At 37.7% G+C, this 20,487-nt stretch overlaps 1 protein-coding gene and 1 pseudogene across 2 annotated transcripts in view; both read left to right on the plus strand.

Moving 5' to 3' along the window:
- Positions 1-250: 250 nt before the first annotated feature.
- The window catches only part of LOC149175677 (LEAF RUST 10 DISEASE-RESISTANCE LOCUS RECEPTOR-LIKE PROTEIN KINASE-like 1.2), a 194,898-nt gene continuing 174,661 nt past the window's right edge, over positions 251-20,487 (plus strand). Inside the window, exon 1 of the mRNA XM_089422926.1 lies at positions 251-1,017. Coding sequence (XP_089279052.1) covers positions 285-1,017 — 733 coding nt within the window. The 5' untranslated portion in view covers positions 251-284. The remainder of the gene's footprint in view (positions 1,018-20,487) is intronic.
- Positions 1,267-2,727, plus strand: LOC149175678 (LEAF RUST 10 DISEASE-RESISTANCE LOCUS RECEPTOR-LIKE PROTEIN KINASE-like 1.1 pseudogene; annotated as a pseudogene). The gene is made up of 2 exons (XR_016258576.1): positions 1,267-1,356; positions 1,484-2,727. The product of XR_016258576.1 is annotated as an LEAF RUST 10 DISEASE-RESISTANCE LOCUS RECEPTOR-LIKE PROTEIN KINASE-like 1.1 pseudogene (transcript).

A 20,487-nucleotide genomic window follows, 5' to 3' on the forward strand; every position in this document is an offset into this window, starting at 1 on the left:
CTTTGTGTCGGAAATTTCCGAATCTGTCCCGCCGTGTGATGCCTTATCTTACCCCTCCTTTACGGCATCAAATGGTGATTTATGGGCCACGGAGATACTTGGGGATGCTGTTGACGGGGAAGCAATGGAACTAAATTAGATTATTTGATGTTTATGCTAAAAACTAATTTAAAGTATTGATTCTTTCAATTTAATACACGTTCTTGAATTACAATAGCTACGCTTCAATGTCGCTCATTCTGTTGCAGTTGGGGGATCATTTTTTTCTTTCCAACGCTTATTCGATGCCTATCATCTCGTCTTCTCCTCGTGGAATTGTCTGTTCATTTCATCACCTTCTGCCTTCCATACCTCAACACCTCTTCTTCCTTATCGTTATTGTCGGATGTGCCTCTCTATTCCCCTGCTCCTTAAGCTTGGACGCGCAATATCAGTATTGCCGAAATAATAGTAAATGTGGGATTTTCAAGATACGGTATCCTTTCGGTGCAGGAAATCGTGGATGCGGCCTCCGTAGCTTCCAGATCAACTGTATCCAGAACTCAACTTCTGTTATCCGGATTCGTGGCCGGAATTACACAATAGAAGGGCACATCACTCCCAAGACATTAGTTATTACCAGAGGTCAGGATTGTCAACTTTTGAAGAATCATAGCATTAATAATCCTATAGTGTCTTCAGAATTTGCAGACACGGTCTTCAAATTAAAGGCTGCTGAGAACCTGACTCTATACGTCTACAAGTGTAAGGAACAGGATCAACTACATCTCCCGAAATGTAATGCTACTGTCTTTTACTCGTACGAGAAGGCCAATTTGACCTCGGCGTGTTCTATGTTACAAGTACCAGTTTATGGGGCATTAATACAACCCGTTGCAGTTCTCAAAAATAAAAGTTGTAGGTCCTGTGAAGCAAGTCATGGGATATGTGGTTACAACACTTCCGTTTCAACTGTGGCTTCGCCCTTCGTTTGCTATTGCAAGGATGGACCCAGTACTGACAAATGCCCTGGCCATGGTATTCTTTATTTTAAATTTACACAAAATAGTATAGTTAAGATGTTATGAATTTACCTTTGCTATTTTTTTTAGAAAGAAAAATCAGAATATATTATATTGAGAAAATATAAAAATCTTGGGTACAAAGAAGACCCTTTGCTATATGTAACGCTATATGACCCATCTTCCTCCACGTGATTATTAGAATATTTCAAAATTAATATCAATAGTTGTACATAGTGAACTCGAAACAATCTTATTAGATGTACTGTGTACATGTGAATCCTTCCCGGTATTCCTGATGCACGTTAATATGGTTGCGTTACAGGTCCTCGAAACAAAGGCATTATAATAATAGGTAAATCTATTATTTCTTCCTTTTCTGTTTCTCCCCTTTGTCGCTGCCGTGAATTGATTTCTGTTATTCTCTTATAAGGGGTTTGCCGATAATTGCATTGATAGATCAAACTCTTCATTCACCGCAGGTTGCTTCATTGGAGGAGCTGCGCTTACGGCGGGAATGTTCTTGGTATATTATCTGAACAATAGAAAACCTCCTCCCGACGTCGTTCTTCCTAGAGATTTGAGTGAGCTAGAAATGGGCACTTTACCAATATTCTCTTACGAAGAACTTCGTCGGACTACAAATTGCTTCCACAAGGACAACGAACTTGGCGTTGGAGGGTTCGGGTCGGTCTATCTCGGTAAACTTTGGGGCGGAAGACTTGTGGCCGTAAAGAGACTTTATCAGGACAACTCTAGGAGATTCGAGCAGTTCATCCATGAGGTGAAGATATTTTCAACCTTGAACCATCCACACGTCGTTCGTCTTTATGGCTGCACTCCTCTAGACAGTCCAGAGCTGCTGCTCGTATACGAATTTATCCCAAATGGCACCCTGGCCGATCATCTTCATGGCGATCACAAAAATCCCACAGGATTGCCATGGAATACTCGCTTCAAGATTGCTACTCAAACTGCCAAGACCTTGGCTTTCCTTCATGCCCTTGATCCGCCTATATTACACAGAGATGTAAAAACCTCGAATATTCTCTTGGACGAGAATTCAGATATCAAATTGGGTGATTTTGGGCTTTGCAGGATTGTGCCTGTAGATGCCTCACATGTCACTACGATCCCACAAGGCACACCAGGATATGTTGACCCAGAGTACTATCAGTGCTATCGGCTGACGGAGAAATCCGATGTCTACAGCTTCGGGGTCGTTTTGCTGGAGATTATATCTGCTAAACAAGCGATGGACATAAATCGGAAGAGAGGGGAAATCAACCTTGCTAACTTGGCGATAACGAAGATTCAAGAGGGGGCCTTGAATGAACTAGCCGATTCGCAGCTGGAGATTGAGGTAAATCAAGAGGTGCAGATAATGGTAAGCGCAGTTGCAGAGCTGGCCTTCAGATGCGTGGCGTCAGAGAGGGATGACCGGCCGGATATGGAGGAAGTTGTCGTTCGGCTTGAGGAAATCGGGCATTCGTGTGGTAGATCAACTGATCTAGGTGCACAACATCAATTGGAATCCTTTCCGAACATGAAAGAGCCAAACACAGCTCCATTGCTTCCCATCTCTGTGCAAGACAAGTGACCGAGGATAAGCTCCACTCCCAATAACAGTGCATAAATTTCTCAGTAGTTTAATCTGCATAAAATTCTCAGTAGATTTTAGTCTGCAACTTTGTCTTTGCTTAAAATTCAGTCTTACGGATATAACTCCCTGGTCTAACTCTCGCATTTAATTATGACTGGTTTTGTATTTCATAATGTTTTATCGAGTTTTCTTATATCAGATGTCAAAAAAAACACACACATCCACATTTATATTTTCTTTTAAATATTCTGATTAAAATAAAAAAATAAAATAGCTTAACTTTTTCAAACGAATTTTTTTTACAATTTTATAATTTATAAAATTTTAAAGTAATAAAGAAAAGGTTCTTTAAAGATAATTTGAATTTACCTTTTCTTGGCAAACTTCGACAAAGTTATGTTCAATATATGAAACCGATGTGACCGCTCCAGCCCTGTACTTCTCAAATGTGAGAAACAAATTGACCATGGGAGGAATCCATTTACGCATCTAATACCTGTGAAACCCATTTAGAACTCTCATGAAAGTGGAAATATTTTTTTTTATATTTTATCTTATTGAATTTGTCAATATAAATATATTTAGACTATAATTTGAAATAATAAAGTTATTTTGTTTTTTTCTTGTTTTTTAAGAAACCAGTAATTTTGTATTAATCTAATTGGAAATAGGCTAGCACGTTTACATTCAAAGATCACACCTCTTTAGAAGTGTTCCAAAATTGTTACTGCATATTCTAAAGTATAGCTCTAACTGTATTGATCTTGTAATGTTTCCAAAAGACTCCGTTGATTACAACAAAATGACAAAGCATTTATGTAAACAGACAATAAACAAGATGCTACCCGTTGCCTCCAATCTCCTCACGAAGGTTTCCTTCCTATGGAGCTTGGTCATTATCCTCTTGGAGAGAGGGTTCTGCTTCCCCTCCTTGCTCTTCGTCAACCTACATGACAGCCTGATCACCAGGAAGAGATGCTTCGATAAGCCAAAAACCCTCTTTCATAACCCCCACTATGGCTATTTCCACCATTAATTCTATCTGGCCAACTTTAGAACTAAGATTTTCCAACTTGGTGGCCAAATTGTCAACCGAGGACTAGAGTCAATCTATCCCCTCCCGGATCCGTGAAAGCTGGTTGGAGACCAATGTGAAATGGGAACGGGTCTCTTGAAAAATTTGTTCCCCTACCTTGTCGACCAGAGTCGACATCTCATCTTTAATTGATGCCATATGTTCCTCAGTAAAAGCGATATTACCGTTTCTATTAGATGATGCCATTCTGCAAATTGCCCGACCTTGAATTCAAATCATTAGCTCTTGATATATCCCTTAATATACTTGTATTGATCAGTGTCGCCTATTGTATACATCCTTTCACATTGGATGCTAACATCTCGTCTCTTATCAAACTCGGCTCAAAGCTCCATTCCAATCACTGTCACTCTGCCCACATTGATATGTCTGTCAAATTATTGAGTCCCTGCTCTTTGTTGAGTCCCTCCTCTTCCATCCATGATGCTAGGTCCCGTACGCCTTTGTTTTCGCTGGCCAGAAGGGTTGATGGAACCTGATCTTTCCACAGATGGACGTGTCTTTCGTTCCATGACTGCCAACTTAGATGATCTAGTAGAACAGGTGATGCGGTTTTACATAACTTCCAGATCTTTGAGCTTTGTCCTTCCCAAATCTCTTTCTCCGGTCTAAGCAGCCTATTCTTAGGAAAATATCTTAGAACAAATGCTTTCTTCCACCACTCTTTTGAGTTAGAGAGGATTCACCAAACCAACTTTGCACCCAAGGATAAGTTCATATATTCAGAGTATTTTATGGCTCATCCTTCTAATCTTTTTGGTAACCTGACGATATACCAATTGACCAGATACAAGCAACTATGACTATTTTTTCCGCCTGCCATATCAATTTTCTGATCATGATACCTATGTTGTGAATAGCATTCTTTGCGGGGAAATAAGCCCGGAACCTATATATACAGGGAGAGAGGACAAAACTGAGTTAATAAGAACGACTTTCCCTGCCACATTCAACCAGTGAGCTCCCCACGATTGGATTCTTTTTTTAATGTTTTGAAGTACCACTTCCCAATCCTCCCCATTTGAGAGGCCTAAAGAAATAGGAATATCGAGGTATGTGAATGATTTCTAGTCCTTAATTACAAGAAATCCCAAAATACGAGATATTTCTTACATAGGGACCTCAAAGCAATTACAATGATACAATCTATCAATTGACTTTTCCTTTTATTTACTAGCCCACCTGACAGTAGCAAATAGGTATCCATAATTTTTTTGAACTACTAGGCTATAATCTTAGAGGCTCCACCAAGTAGAACAGTGTCATCTGCAAACTGAGAGTGGTTAATATCTTTGAAATTCCTCGCGATACTCAAGCATGGAAGATGCCCATCCTATCTAGATGCTTCCAGATTTTTCGGCTAATAATTTCCGCCATGATTATGTATAGCAAGGGAGATGTTTGAGATTTTTATGGTAAAATCCAAAAAATACACAAATAAAAACTCAACACATAGGCAATGCTTTGTTTCTCTCTCCACAAGATCTTTTGCACAGGGAAGTTTTAAAAAAAAAAAAACTTGACAACAGAGTATTACATACCCAGAAAAAGATTTCTATTCATTAAAATAAAATGCCTCATACATATTGGGATTCATCAAAAATACATTCAACAAAACTCTCTCTCCACCTGTGCTGGAAAATTTCCCATTTTCTTTTACTGCTGTAAAAAGATTTTACACAAACTGTTGTAAAAATAACTTACATATGCAACTCCAAAAAACTCATACTCCCCACAGTGCTGTGCATATATCCACCTTTTAAAAATCAACAATACAATAAAAATTTCATGCTGCTCCCCGCATTCTTTAGCTGCTGCTAGCTTCTATTTCATCCATGTGCAAAGTATTACCGCAACAAAAAATAACAGAGCACGTTTTTCACTTGGCTCGTAATATGAAAAACTTAAAACAAAACATTATGTACTGTCGTGGGTTTTAGGACATGTTCACAATATACATATGGTCAACGCTTTAAAAAAAATATAATATGTATGCCTTACAAAAAAAATACGTAATATGCATATGCCGACATGTTCACAATATACATATGGTCAACGCTTTAAAAAAAATATAATATGTATGCCTTACAAAAAAATACGTAATATGCATATGCCCCCATACCTCCAGTGTAATTAAAATTATTGTTCTACCAAAAACTTACGAACCACAATAACTATGCATTGAATGATTTTACGGCGGTCAACTCAAACTTCAATTCACTCCAGGCAAAGTCATTAATGCTGGCTCGAATGCAACTTTGAAGCAATCGACGGCTGAGAATGATGAACCTCAACGGATGGCTGTGGAGGATTTCGGGAGGCCTTTTGTGCTGATCGTTAGGCTCCGAAATGTCAGATCTGCTAACGTATATAGAGGACCACGTGGTTGAGTATAATTGTATCGGGCTCGATTATACGGAAACTACTTTGTGACCAAAAGCGGTCCGATATGCTCTGGTGGTTTTGCTGAAGCGGTTTTGGCAAATTAAATGTTGCACGTTAATTTCCTTAATGCTGCTGCATGGGTCCACTGATGTGCGGTTGAAATTACATTTTCAACGCTCCCCTTTAATTTCAACTGCTGGGCATTCAGTCATACCCAGACACTTCCTCAAAAATTCAAAGCTTTTCTAATCCAATGGCTTTGTCAAAATGTTTGCTACCTGTTCTTGAGTCCTGCAATGTTCTGGGATAATTTCTCCATTGTTCACCAATTCTCTGATGTAGTGAAACCTTGTATCAATGTGTTTCGTTCTCTTATGAAACACTGAATTCTTTGACAATGCAATAGCTGAGCTATTGTCACAAAAAATCACTGTCGCTTTTTCCCGCTCTTGGCCTAAGCTCCTCAACATTCTTCTCATCCTAACTGCTTGACATGCTGCTGCTGTAGCTGCCACATATTCAGCCTCTGTTGTAGACAATGCTACAATAGACTGCTTCTTAGAAGCCCATGAAATGGCTCCTGAACCCATGTGAAAAACATAACCGGAAGTGCTTTTCCGATCATATACACTTCCAGCCCAATCACTATCAGTGTATCCAATTAAATCTGAACTTTCTGAGACACTATATAATATGCCAAACATTTTGGTACCTTTGACATACCTCAAAATTCTTTTTGCTGCCTGCCAATGTGCCTCCTTTGGCCTCTCCATGAATCTGGAAATTAAACTAACAACAAACATAATGTCAGGCCTAGTTGTTAAATACATAAGGCTGCCAACAATACTCTTGTACAAACTAGGATCAAAATCCTTGCTGCTGTCCTCTCCACTGAGTTTTAATCCCATTACTGTGGGAGTGATCGCAGCTTTGCATTCTTGCATATTAAATCTGCCCAACACTTGATTTACATATCTAGCTTGTGAGATAAAAATTCCTTTTTCATTTTGATCTACTTCTATGCCTAAGAAGTATATCAAGAAACCCATGTCAGTAATTTCAAATTTCTCTTTCATGACTGATTTAAAATTCTTAATGAGCTGATCATCATTACCTGTGAAAATAACATCATCAACATATAAGACAACAATTAAAATTTTACCATCTTTTTCTTTGATGTAGACTGTGGGTTCTCCCTCACATTTTTCAAATTCATTATCCAATAGATAGGAATCTATCCTGCTGTACCATGCTCTTGGCGCTTGCTTTAGCCCATAAAGAGATTTATTCAATTTGCACACTTTGTGCTCTTCACCTTTCTTCTCATAGCCTAGAGGTTGTTCAATGTAGACCTCTTCCATTAACACTCCATTTAAGAATGTTGACTTCACGTCCATTTGGTAAACTTTCCACTTGTTTTGAGCTGCTATGGACAACACTGCTCTCACGGTTTCCATTCTTGCAACCGGTGCGAAAGTCTCCTCATAATCTCTCCCATACTGCTGCTTGTACCCTTTGACAACCAGCCTTGCCTTGTGTCTTTCTATTTTACCTTCAGCATTGCTCTTGGTCTTGTAAACCCATTTCACTCCATTGACTTCTTTGCCTTTTGGTAGCTCCACCAAATCCCATGTTTTGTTTCTCTCTATGGCATTCATCTCCTCATCCATAGCTTCTATCCATTTCTTATCTTTAATTGCATCTTCGAAATGAATAGGATCATCAACATGACAATACAAGGCAAATAAGGAATTCATTCCTTCATCATAAATGTCACTTAGATTTCTAAACTTCTTACCTCATTCATTTGGTGTACAAATGCTTGAAGATGCACTTGAATTTCCTCCTTATGATGTGCGTAGAGAAGCACTTTCATTTATCCTCAATGGTGTCCCTTGCTATCCTTGTGTTGGAACTGCTGTTTGGGGATGCATTTCAGCCACCTCCTCATCATCTTCATCATGAGACAAACAGTTGTTAACATTCACTGTTTTCTCTATGCTTCCATCCCAAGCTTCCTCCTCAATGAATTGAACATCTCTTATGACAAAAAACTTCTTGGTAGATGGGATATACAACCTGTAAGATTTGGATTCCTCACTGTATCCAATGAAAATACATTTCTCCCCTTTGCTGTCCAACTTCCTCCTTAGCTGATTTGGTATGTGTGTATAGGCCACACATCCAAAAACCTTCATGTGGGTGACTCCTTGCTTTATCCCACTCCATGCTTCTTCCGGCACTTTGTTCATGACTGCTTTTGTAGGACACCTGTTCAAGATGTAAACTGCACAATTTACAGCTTCAGCCCAATAATCATTTGGCAAATGCTTTGCCTTCAGCATGCTCCTCGCCATATCCATGATGGTCCTGTTCTTCCTTTCAGCAACTCCATTTTGCTGTGGGGTGTACCTAGCTGTAAATTGTTTGTGAATTCCATTTTCTCTACAAAATCGTAGGAATTCCTTGGAGATATACTCACCTCGTCTATCAGTTCTCAGAACTTTTATATGTAGCCCGCTTTGGTTCTCCCCAAGTGCTTTGAAATTTCGGAATTTTTCAAACACTTCACTTTTGTTTTTAAGAAAATATACCTAGGTTTTTCTTGTAAAGTCATCAATGAATGTTAGGAAATATTGGCTGCCTGCTAATGATAGATCTTGCATCGGTCCACATAAATCTGAGTGGATGATCTCTAAGGGTGCTTTTGCCCTTATGCTTTTCCCTGATGGAAAACATTCTCTATGTTGTTTACCCAATATGCAACCTTCACAGACACTGTCTGGTTTCTCTATCAATGGTAATCCTCTTACCATTCCTTTTCTGTTTAACAAGTTTAGACCTCCAAAATTGAGATGTCCAAATCTCAAGTGCCACAACCAATTTTCATCCTTTGGCACGCTTTGGAAAGCCTCTTGGGTGACTGCTGCAATTTCTCCTTTGTTTTTCCAATCTGCCCTTATTCTAAGAGGGAACATCCTGTTCCTTGTCATCTTCACTTCAGCAATGCATCATTTGCTGGGTGCTATATCCGTGATGGTGCATACATCATTTTCAAAGAAAACATTGTAACCCTTTTGAACAAGTTGTCCAATACTCAAGAGGTTACATCTCATTCCAGGGACATAGTAGACATCTGCTATGGTTTTCTTTTCTCCTTGCTTTGTAAATATTTTTACCTCTCCTTTTCCCATAACAGAAATTTTGCTATCAGTTCCTAGTGTGACTTCTGATTTCACATTTTTATCTATGGCAGAAAAGAAGGCTATGTTTCCTGTCATATGGTTGCTGCAACCTGAGTCTAAAAACCATATGTCTTCACTGTTTGTTTCAGCCATGTTACAAGCTAACAACACATTATCTTGGCTGATGTTTTCTCTAGTGACATTTGCATTTTGTCTATTACTTATATCATGTTGCTTCTTCCTACATTCACTGGCATAATGCCCATATTTTTTACAATAATAGCATTGGACATTGGATTTTTCATACTTTTGTCCTTGAGCATGATGTTTTCCTCTTTGGTGGTTGCTGCCTTGGCCTTGGTTCTGATTTGGATTGCTGCCTCTTCCTTGAGCATTTGCTGGACTGTTCCTTCCACCTCTATTCTGGCTTCTACCTCTTCCTCTCTTGTTTCCTCTGCCTTGACCTCTTCCTCTTCCAAAGGACATCTGGGTCTTGAAGGCTTGCTCTAGAGATGAGTTTTCATTTCTACTCAACCTCTGCTCATGTGTTATCAGTGATGCATGAAGCTCATCAAATGAAAAGTTTGAGAGATCCTTTGTCTCTTCTATGGTGGTGACAATCACATCAAACTTTGAGGGTAGGACCCTCAATAATTTCTCCACAATCCTCCTTTCTTCAACGGTTTCTCCATGAGTCCTTATCTGTGTGACCAGACCAATTACATGTGTGAAAAATGAGTCAATGATGTCTGACTCCTTCATGCTCAGATTTTCAAAATCTCTCCTCAGCGACTGTAGTTTTGTTGTCTTTACTTTCTCCATGCCTTGATAGGCAGTTTTTAGGGTTTGCCATGCTTCATTGCATGCCTTAGCTGCTGCTATCCTTGGAAACACACTCTGGTCCACTGCTTGATACAACAATACAATGACTTTTGCATCCTTCTTCTTATTGCTCTTCAACAGATCTCTCTCTCCCTGAGTTAAGTCGTTAAATTGATTTTCATCTGCTGGTTCTTCAAACCCATTTTCAACAAGTTCCCATAGATCTTGTGAGACAAACAGGCTCTCATGGTTATGGCCTAGTAGTCATAGTTTTTCCCATTAAACTGTGGGAGTTGGGTATTAAACATACCCATACTAATGCTGGTGCTAGCCATTCCTTGCATCCTCAACTATGCTTTAAATTCTTGACTGTGTATTTTAAAACACTGACTGTTTCAGCAGTAACAAAAAGAAAACTTTGAGGAATACCTGAATCTTTTGCCTGAGACTTCACTTTGCTGGAGAAGATTTACTGCTGCAACAAAAGACTCCTCCCTTCAGCTTCTTGAACACCTTCAAAGAGCCTAAACCTGCTCTGATACCACTGTTGGGGATTTTTCTGGTAAAATCCCAAAAACACACAAATAAAACTCAACACAGAGGCAATGCTCTGTTTCTCTCTCCACAGGATCTTTTGCGCAGGGAAGTTTAAAAAAAAAAAAATCTTGAGAACAGAGTATTACATACCTAGAAAAAGATTTCTATTCATTAAGACAAAATGCCTGATACATATTCATCCTCTTTGCTGAGAGGGATTCACCAAAAATACATTCAACAAAACTCTGTCTCCACCTGAAAAATTTACACTGCTGGAAAAATTCCCATTTTCTTTTACTGCTGTAAAAATATTTTACACAAACTGCTGTAAAAATAACTTACATATGCAACTCCGAAAAAATCATACTCCCCGCACTGCTGTGCATATATCCACCTTTTAAAAATCAACAATACAATAAAACTTTCATGTTGCTCCCCGCATTCTTTAGCTGCTGCTAGCTTCTATTTCATCCATGTGCAAAGTATTACCACAACAAAAAATAACAGAGCACGTTTTTCACTTGGCTCGTAATATGAAAAACTTAAAACAAAACATTATGTACTGTCGTGGGTTTTACGACATGTTCACAATATACATATGGTCAACGCTTTAAAAAAAATATAATATGTATGCCTTACAAAAAAAATACGTAATATGCATATGCGCCCATACCTCCAGTGTAATTAAAATTATTGTTCTACCAAAAACTTATGAACCACAATAACTATGCATTGAATGATTTTACGGCGGTCAAATCAAACTTCAATTCACTCCACGCAAAGTCATTAATGCTGGCTCGAATGCAACTTTGAAACAATCGACGGCGGAGAACGATGAACCTAAACGGACGGTTGTGGAGGATTTCGGGAGGCCTTTTGTGCTGATCGTTAGGCTCCGAAATGTCAGATCTGCTGACGTATATAGAGGACCACGTGGCTGAGTATAATTGTATCGGGCTCGATTATACGGAAACTACTTTGTGACCAAAAGTGGTCCGATATGCTCTAGTGGTTTTGCTGAAGCGGTTTTGGCAAATTAAATGTTGCACGTTAATTTCCTTAATGTTGTTGCATGGGTCCATTGATGTGCGGTTGAAATTACATTTTCAACAGGAGAGACATGATAACCTAGCCATAGACCTCTTGAAGCAGAGAAAAAATTTGCAGGTCTCCCATTAACCAAGGGGGAGATCCAAGGAGCCTCAATGCAAGCCTTAATCCACTGGATAAATTCTTGAGAAAACCCCAATTTTTTGAGAAAAACAAAAAGGAAAGAGTGAATTACCCAGTGAAATGCGTTGGCCATATCCAACTTGATAACCATGACTTCTTCACCTGCTTCTTTACTTGAACGAATAGCTTCCTAAACCAGTATGATGTAATTGAAAATATTCCACCACTACATGATGCCCCCTTGATTGTCAGACATGAAAGAGGGTAGCAACTTTTTTAGATGACTAGCAATTATTTTTGTTACTATTTTGTAGGCAAAGTTGCAAAGAGAGATTAGATGGAAAGCGAGAAGTTGACAGGGTTCGACTCCTTCAGAATGAGGGTTAGGAAGGAGGAATTATTTCCTCCTCCCAACTTATTTTGTATTCTTGAATGATTGAGAATGCGAAGGAGATCCTTTAATTTGATAAACAACCAAAACAGTCAGAAAAAGTTGATTGAGTAACTATCAGGGACGGGGACCTTTTCAGAATCTAGCAACCATATTTATTCACAGACTTCATCCTCTTCAATCTCCTTAACAAGATTATGATTTGAGAGAGGTGAGATCAGCTTAGGAATAACCCCAAGAAACTCATTTGTGTGATCTACGAGTATCTGTTATGCATCATATATCATTTTATAATGGATATATGCTTCCTTCCTTAATGTGTTCAAACGAGTTGACTCTCGACCTACCCTCTCGTGTAATATCCTTTATTATATTTCTTGATTCCCTTACATTTTCCTGCATATGGAATAACGAGGTGTTCGAGTCTCCAACCTTTAACCACAAGCTATGGGATTTTAGGCACGAAAGATTTCCTTCCTACCTGCTTGCGGAGAATATTTGTCGAGTTAACTCTGTTTCTTTTTACAAATTCCTTTCCTCAACTAGGGCATCCTCAATTGATTTGTAATGATCTTTTAGTTTTTGAACCAGAACTTGCCTCCTTTATCACAGAGGTTGGTAAGAGTCCTTCAACCATTTTATGAGGGCTTGTTTTAGATTTCTAAGTTTCGATTCCCAAACAAATGTTTGGGATCCTTGCATTAGAGAGATCCAATATGACTTAATCTGATCGGTTACTCCCTATTCTTGAATCGAAGCTACATTAATGAAAAAGGAATTGGACTAAGATTTTTCATCTTTTCCAGCTGCAACACTATTGGATGATGATCAGAATCACCTTGAGCCCTGATAGAAAATCTAGCCCTTTTAGGAGGCAACCACTACTAATTAAGAATCTATTTAATTGGGCAGTGATATGACTGTCCCTCGATCTCCAATGCGACCAAGTATACTTTCCAACTTGTGAGATTACATAAAAAAAATATCCCAATCAACAATTAGGTCCTCCATTATATCCCTAAAGGGATCTTGAACAATATTTCCTCCTCTTTTTTTAGCAGAACTCAAAATGTTATTAAAATCGCCTCCTACGACGCAATTCATATGCAGATATTTACTTTTAAGTTCCTAAAGAGAATCCCATAATTATTCTTTGTGCTATATGGAACAGGGGCATAAATAATAATGTATGGGATCAATTCCCCTTTTCCCTTGCACTCGAGTAGAGCCATAATCTAGAACTGATATTTTAAACTTTCCATGAGGGAGAAATGTTTATCTAACCAATAGATTCACAGTCGTCATGAAGCCCCCCTTAAGAGTTGATCCAACCTAGAGATTCCTTTTAAAATACATTCACTCCTTTGCAAACTTGCTTTTCATCCAAATTGGTTTCTTGAAGATAAAGAATCTAAGGGATTTCTTGTTTTACCGTATCTTTTAGTGCTAGGGATTTTTTAGGGCTCCCCAAACCACTTATATTCCAACATAAAATTTTCATTTAGAATTAGGGTTTTGAGAGACCCCACCTTTAACTCCTCAGCCTTTCCCTTCTTTCCATTTTAAAGCATTGATTATTAAGGGTTGTTTCCCAAACTTTTTATTTTTTTCTAGTTCTCTCTCCCTTACATTTTTTGGTTTTCCTGAACCTCTTTTCATTGTTCCTTCTATCTTGTGACCACTTCCGCCATGAAAGATTCTAGGCCATATGATAGGTGACAACCCTCAATTTCCTCTGTTACACTAGAAGGAGGATTATGAGGCTAAGTCGAACTTTAAGATGTTTGCGGAGATTTTTCTCTAAGAGGCTCAGAAGACTTTTAAGGATGGATTTCCTCATTAATCTCCCCTTCTTTTGACTCCTCATACTCTTCTTCATTCTTTATTTCTTCATCATTCCTGGGAAGATTTGGATATGCAGGAATGGTTTCATCATGATTACTAAGGACATTGAAATGGCTTGAGGAAGTGGAGGCTGAATTATTACTTCGAATATCTTGGGGCTTTTGAGCTGGTCCCTTCCCTCGGATCCCTCCTTTCTTTTGCATTTGTGATTGGTCCTCCTGAGGAATAGATTGATCGGGAGCTTTATTGCTTGGGATCTTGGAGAAATCCCTCATGAGGTGACCATATTCATGGCAATTCCAACACATGAACGAGATATGTTCATAGTTCAGGGTCTGCCTATGCTTCTATTCTCCCAGGGTTATATTGATCTCCGTTGGGAGCCCTTTCTTAAGATCTATATCGACATAGATCTTCGAACAGGAAAATTATGAACCTTTAGGTTCTACTTTACCACACTACAAGGAAAATAGCTTCTAGCGGAGGTTATAACAAAGGTTTTTAGTTTTATAAAATTGGAAAAAATTGCCAAAAAAATCCACTAAAACTTCTGTTTGTGGGAACAGATGTTTTATAAGAGCTTATATCTTTGTGTGATTTATGGAACGATAAGCCTTGGTGCACTACTTATAGAAAAGTATCAGAATTTATACATACTTAAAAGAAATGAGGCATTTAACTTAAAGAGAACCGGAACGTGAAACGTATACCACCCTAGTGCTTACAACAAAAAAATTCTCGGCGTGTTCAACACAAAGAGCATTGAACTTTGAAATATATACCGTGCGAATGCTTATATAAAAAAATGCCTGATAGTTCTTTGATGAAGGAACGACTCTAGGGCATGCAAAAAATAATTGCAGTTCCAGTGCTTTCTCTTAAACATGCAGCACTTGAACATCTTGTTTACATAAACGCACCGACGCATTTTTTATATAGAGTGTCCAATGCTATTAATTTTAATAGTGCACCGGGAATGGAAATAATATTGTGTAGAACTCAGGGGTGTTAATTCTATGAAAGTGTTGATGCATTAAGAATTACAATGCACCGGGGCATTAATAAAAAACAATATACGTGCTTGAATACCTTAAAGCCCCAATGCTATTATTTTCTAAAAAGACACTGACTATGCTGAAAGATGACGTCATAGTACTTTTATTTAAGATAAAGCATGAGTGCGTTTTTATGTTATGGATGCACCAATGTTTTATATGAGATTTTCTCTTTTTTGGAGACATCGACTTGTGACAGTGAAATTATTGTAATGTTTTAAATTCATTATTCATTGAGAAATCGACATATATATTATAAACTTATTCATATAAATTAATATTTGATTAGTGAATTTGTATATGATGTTTGGATTGCATTGTTATATTATCATATTTCACGTCTCTTCATTATAATATTTAATCATCCATATATTTAATCAATGGTGTAATATTTGACAATGACATTGGATAACACAACGTTATAGGCCATTTTGTCACATCTGGTCAATAGGCCTACAAAATAGATCAATCAAGATCCATTAACACCTTGTCATCTTCCCTACACAAAGCCCTAAGCACGACTCTCTCAATCCATGAGTTCCTAACCTTTATTGCTTCATTCTAGGGCTTTTAAGGGCAAGCACACCCTAGCCCTTTGGAGACATACGTTCAGCAACAGATTGCTCAGTTATGCACCTACTCTGATTAGAGCAGGCTTTTTCTTGTTGGGGGTGCCCTCATTCTAGAAATTTGGGAAAAATAAAAAGAATCCCAAAGATTCCTCTTCCAGAAGCTTCCACGAGTTGTTAAAATCAATTAACATGGATAAGAACTTCAAATCCTATATTCCTACCTTGGAGTTTTCACCTATTATCCCTTGAGCTCATCCTCCCATCAAGAGTGGATCTTAAGCCTAGATTGGTAAATGGAAAAGAATTTCTAAACTACCATCCTCTCCTATATATTTAATACCGTCCACAGAATAGGAGTTGGATTTTAAATAATAATCATACCCTTATGTTGTTGCTTTGATCATAAGAGAGTTATCATTCCCATGTATTATGGTGTCTTTAAGGTGTACATTGTGGCAAGGAAGGAAAAATCAACTCAGGAGGATCTCTACAAGATCAGCTTCCACTTTTGGTTGTAAACTCTCTCCCATTCATATTAATACAAAGATTATACCATTTTCCTACATGTGCTATGTTATGCTTATGTACACATGTTTCAATGCTATGTTGATCCATTGAATAGAATGATTGGATAATGCTACATAGATGTCGTAGATCTTTGGCTTGTGTTGTTTGTTTATGCAGGTTCTAATTATAGTGATCAGAGCTATGGTTGGAGCTTACAAGATAAGGGGATAGAAGAGTTTGTGACGAATCACAAAGAAGCATTTTTCCATTCTCTAATTCTTCTAAGGAAAAATTTATAGTCTTTGATTTTTGTTGGGCCTTGAAATTGTTATTCACTTCCATTACATTTTCACCTATATTTCCATATTCTCACCTTCACTCCACCTCTATTTCATTACATTTACCTCCATTTTATTACATTTACCTTACTATTATCATTATTGGGTCACATTTATGTCTTTCCAAACATTATTAATTCTTAGCATTGTTAAGTGAATTTATGATTAAAAATTAGAAAATAATGTGCATATGTTTATACCTAACAAGTGGGGTGAGATTGTTGACATGTGTAGGTCAAAAGGAAGCTTCTAAAATAACCTTATGTGGCCTCCAAAAACCAAATTCGAATTTGAGTGGAGAAGATCATGGGATCATAAGGATATGTATCTCATTTCCTATTTGTATTGAAACTCTAAGAAGACATGTGTCTTTATCATTTTTTATTTTGATTGTAACTCTAGAGATATAGGGAGAGATTTATGGACTCTCATTAATGAGATAGCTTCTCATCTTTTTGTATAAATAAGGGAATTTTTCTCTTATCATTGGGATATGAAAAGTTGGGGAAATTATTTTGTTTTGAATATAGAATTTGGATTTGGCACCATACTCATGAGCGATGTTCACTTTGATTTGGTTACGCTTGTATTTGGAGCCTCTCAAATTTCCATCCCTCATGATTTTGGATTGGCCATCTATAATGTGTGAGATTTATTGTTTTTCATAGATTGAGATTTATTGTTTTTCATAGATTAAGATTTATTTATTTCATATATTTTCCTATGTGAGAGGTTAAGCGTGATTGTTTTTATTTTCTTTCATATTTAGAGGTTAAGAATTATTGTTTTTTCTTTCATTTCATATCATGTGGTTTTGATTATTCATTTCATAGGATCCTGATTTGATAATACACACATGATCCCTTACAGTAGATTTCATTTCATGCAATTTCATTTTTGAAAAGAGTGGTGTGATTTTCTATTCCCACAAGTGTGGTAGATTAAGACTTCAATTCCTGCAAGTGTGGTAGATTAAGATTTCAATTCCTGAAAGTGTGATAGATTAATATTTCAATTCCAAACACTGTACTATAATTTCCATTGAATTGATTGTTGAATTAAATTAGGTGAATTTGGTTTGTCATTATTTGGTTTAGTAGTTAGATTAATCTAAATTGGAAGTTAATTTCTAGCATATATAGTGCACGCATGCTTCGCAAGTTTTACGAAACCACCGGGTTGACAATTAAATAATAGGTAATTAATTTGCCTCAACATTTTGGCATCATTTCCAGGAAAGTGTGCATAGGAACTAGCTTTCAGTTTAGAGTATATTTTATTTGTTTTTGCTTTTACTAACCATTTATGGACAAAGGGTCTAGAATGCAGCCCAAAGACTACATTGAGGAATGGTATCTGTTATCACCCGAAGAAACTCTCTTAGGTTGTATCTCGGAGATGCTCGGGAACATTACAAAACTCAACAAAAATGTTGGAAGTGAGTGGATGAATGGAAGAGATGATGCATATTCAAGCCAGATAACCACTTCTACTATGCTTAACCCTAGACATTGGTGAACACCCCCAGACTACAAGGCTTTAGACCACCAATTACTCACAGTTTGAGGATTAAGTGGACATGGAGAATACTGACCACACCAGTAGATGCACAAGACCATGTGATGGTCGGCTGCAACCAGTAAAGAGGTCTGTAAATCTATTTCCTAATGCACAGACAGGATGACATCTCTCTGGCATTAAACTAACAAAAACCTGCATACAAATTCAATGATACATAATAGATTCTAACACAGAGGTGGGATGACAACCCATCTAATGCTAAACATCAAGAGCACATGAAAAATGCATAACAGGCACAACCTGGAACAGAGAAGAAGTGGAAAGTGAGCAATTAACAACAAAAGAATCTTGCATTAGCTGCAAATGAAGACCAGATGCTGCAGGTATCACAGTAGTTACAGTCTCTAGAAGTTGAACCTTACATCAAAACAATATCCTCAACCTCATTACCTCTTGCTTCTGGGTATATATAGAGGTTGATTACAAAATTGCTTTGCATAACCTATGCGTGGAGGGGTCATAACTTACCACCAACCACATTTACTATCAAGAATGGGCCTCTGCTACAATCTCAATATCTTAATGAAAAAAATCGACCTTTTCTGGTGCTCTGCAGTCCTCCTCTGAGAAGGTGGCGTAAAATATGGAACATGCTCCATCATTGATAAATGCTTGAATTGCTCGAGAGTGTACTTTTTGTCCTTCGGCCATTTTGGCTTTTAAATGCGGTTGCTGAGGATTTATTACACAGGGTACAGGTAGCTGGCCTCCTTCCTTCTTTGGCAGCAAAGAGCAGTCGGGAGTGATACAGACACTTTGACGGGAGCAGACCGAACATAAGAACCTATCTCAATCGTCGGATCGCACAGATTAACTGTGTAGATCACTAGATGCGTGTTGGGAGTTAGCAGACAGGTGAATGTGGGCCATCGGATCTGGACACAGCAGATCCGACGGTTGACGGAAGCAGAAGACGCACGGAGATTAACATGCGAGAAAATGGTTTGGTGGCGGGAAGCGGTTTTATCGCACCACCTATCGGAGGAGGCGGTATCTGTATGTGATGGAGTGATCCTGTAATATTACGATGCGTGGCAGACGAAAACTGCCGCCCCCACTGGTTAACACGTATGCAGGTTGCGCGATCGGGGCTTGCGACTACCGTTAGATCTTGCGATGGACGTGATCAACGGTGGGGAAGTGAACGATGCTTAGCGCGCGAGAAAAAGGCGGCAAAGGGTTATGGAGGGGTGGGTCACATGGGCGCGGGCTCATACGTTGAGCACCCGGGGCTTAAAGAAAAGGGGCTATGCAAAGTTTATAAAGACAAAACAAAGGCAGCGGGGTAAAGGAATTAAGCGGGGAATAGGGAAAGGCGAGGGATGAAGAGGTTTATGAAAGAATCAGAGACAACGAAGGTTAAGAGGGTGTGAGGAAACTGAAGGAGAAGGAGGAGAACGACTGCTGCAAGCTCCCTTCTCAGCACAAACCAACCACTAGTCCTGAAGTTGACCTTTAAGCACTGAAGTTTATAGTAGAGCTAACAGTATCAAAAAGCGATTACGCCACAATATTCATCAATTCTTCAAGAGATCTTTGCAAAAAATTGAAAGGTCAAGTCGATTTTGCATATCCTTACAAACAATCAAGTACATTTTTCAAGTTTGGATATGAGCATTTCAAAATTATAATATGTAAATGGCTTGATTGGAAGCATAAATATACTTAAAAAAAAATAGTTTCTAGATAGATAGGAAAAATAAAAATAAATTTTTATAGTTTTTAGCATAAACTTGATGTTTCGTGGTGCAGTAAGAACCACCCATCTACTATCCCTTAGCAGGAAATATTTGCAATAAAACAAATGATTGAGAACAAGAAGCGCAAGCAAAGATCAGGAATGATAATTTAAGGTATGAGATCAATCCTTTTCATTTTATTTTTGCAAAATTTACAAAGGAATCGATTGATAAAATCTTGACTATGCTAACAAAATAAAAATAAAAAAATTCTCAAGTATGCTCTCCTTATGCACTTCGTGTGACCTTGAGGATAAAAAAAAATTGTTTTGTTAGTATATCGTAAAAATTATTTAGCTACAGAATGCAATTTTGCAGCAAATTTCTGTTTTCATGATTTGATTTAATTTAATTTGATTTTTCAATAAACTTATATATATATATATATATATATATATATATATATATATATATATTCCAAATGCATTTTCTTTATTAATAGATTGTTTTGTTTAAATGAAATATATATGTATATATTTTTAATTTAAGAAAAATGTAACATATATAATTTAAAAAAAAAACATTTAAAAAAAAATGTTGGTCAACATTATGAAAAAGCTCAAAGCATAAAATAGAATGAGATTAAAACTCTGAATGAATAAGCTGGAAACAACATTTAAATGGCCTTGTTTTGTGTGCTAGTCGGGCTTTGGCCTT

The sequence above is a fragment of the Pinus tabuliformis genome, chromosome 4_1 (assembly GCF_031772625.1).
Source record: "Pinus tabuliformis cultivar Carrire ecotype Pingquan chromosome 4_1, CPIR1, whole genome shotgun sequence".
Classification (NCBI taxonomy): domain Eukaryota; kingdom Viridiplantae; phylum Streptophyta; class Pinopsida; order Pinales; family Pinaceae; genus Pinus; species Pinus tabuliformis.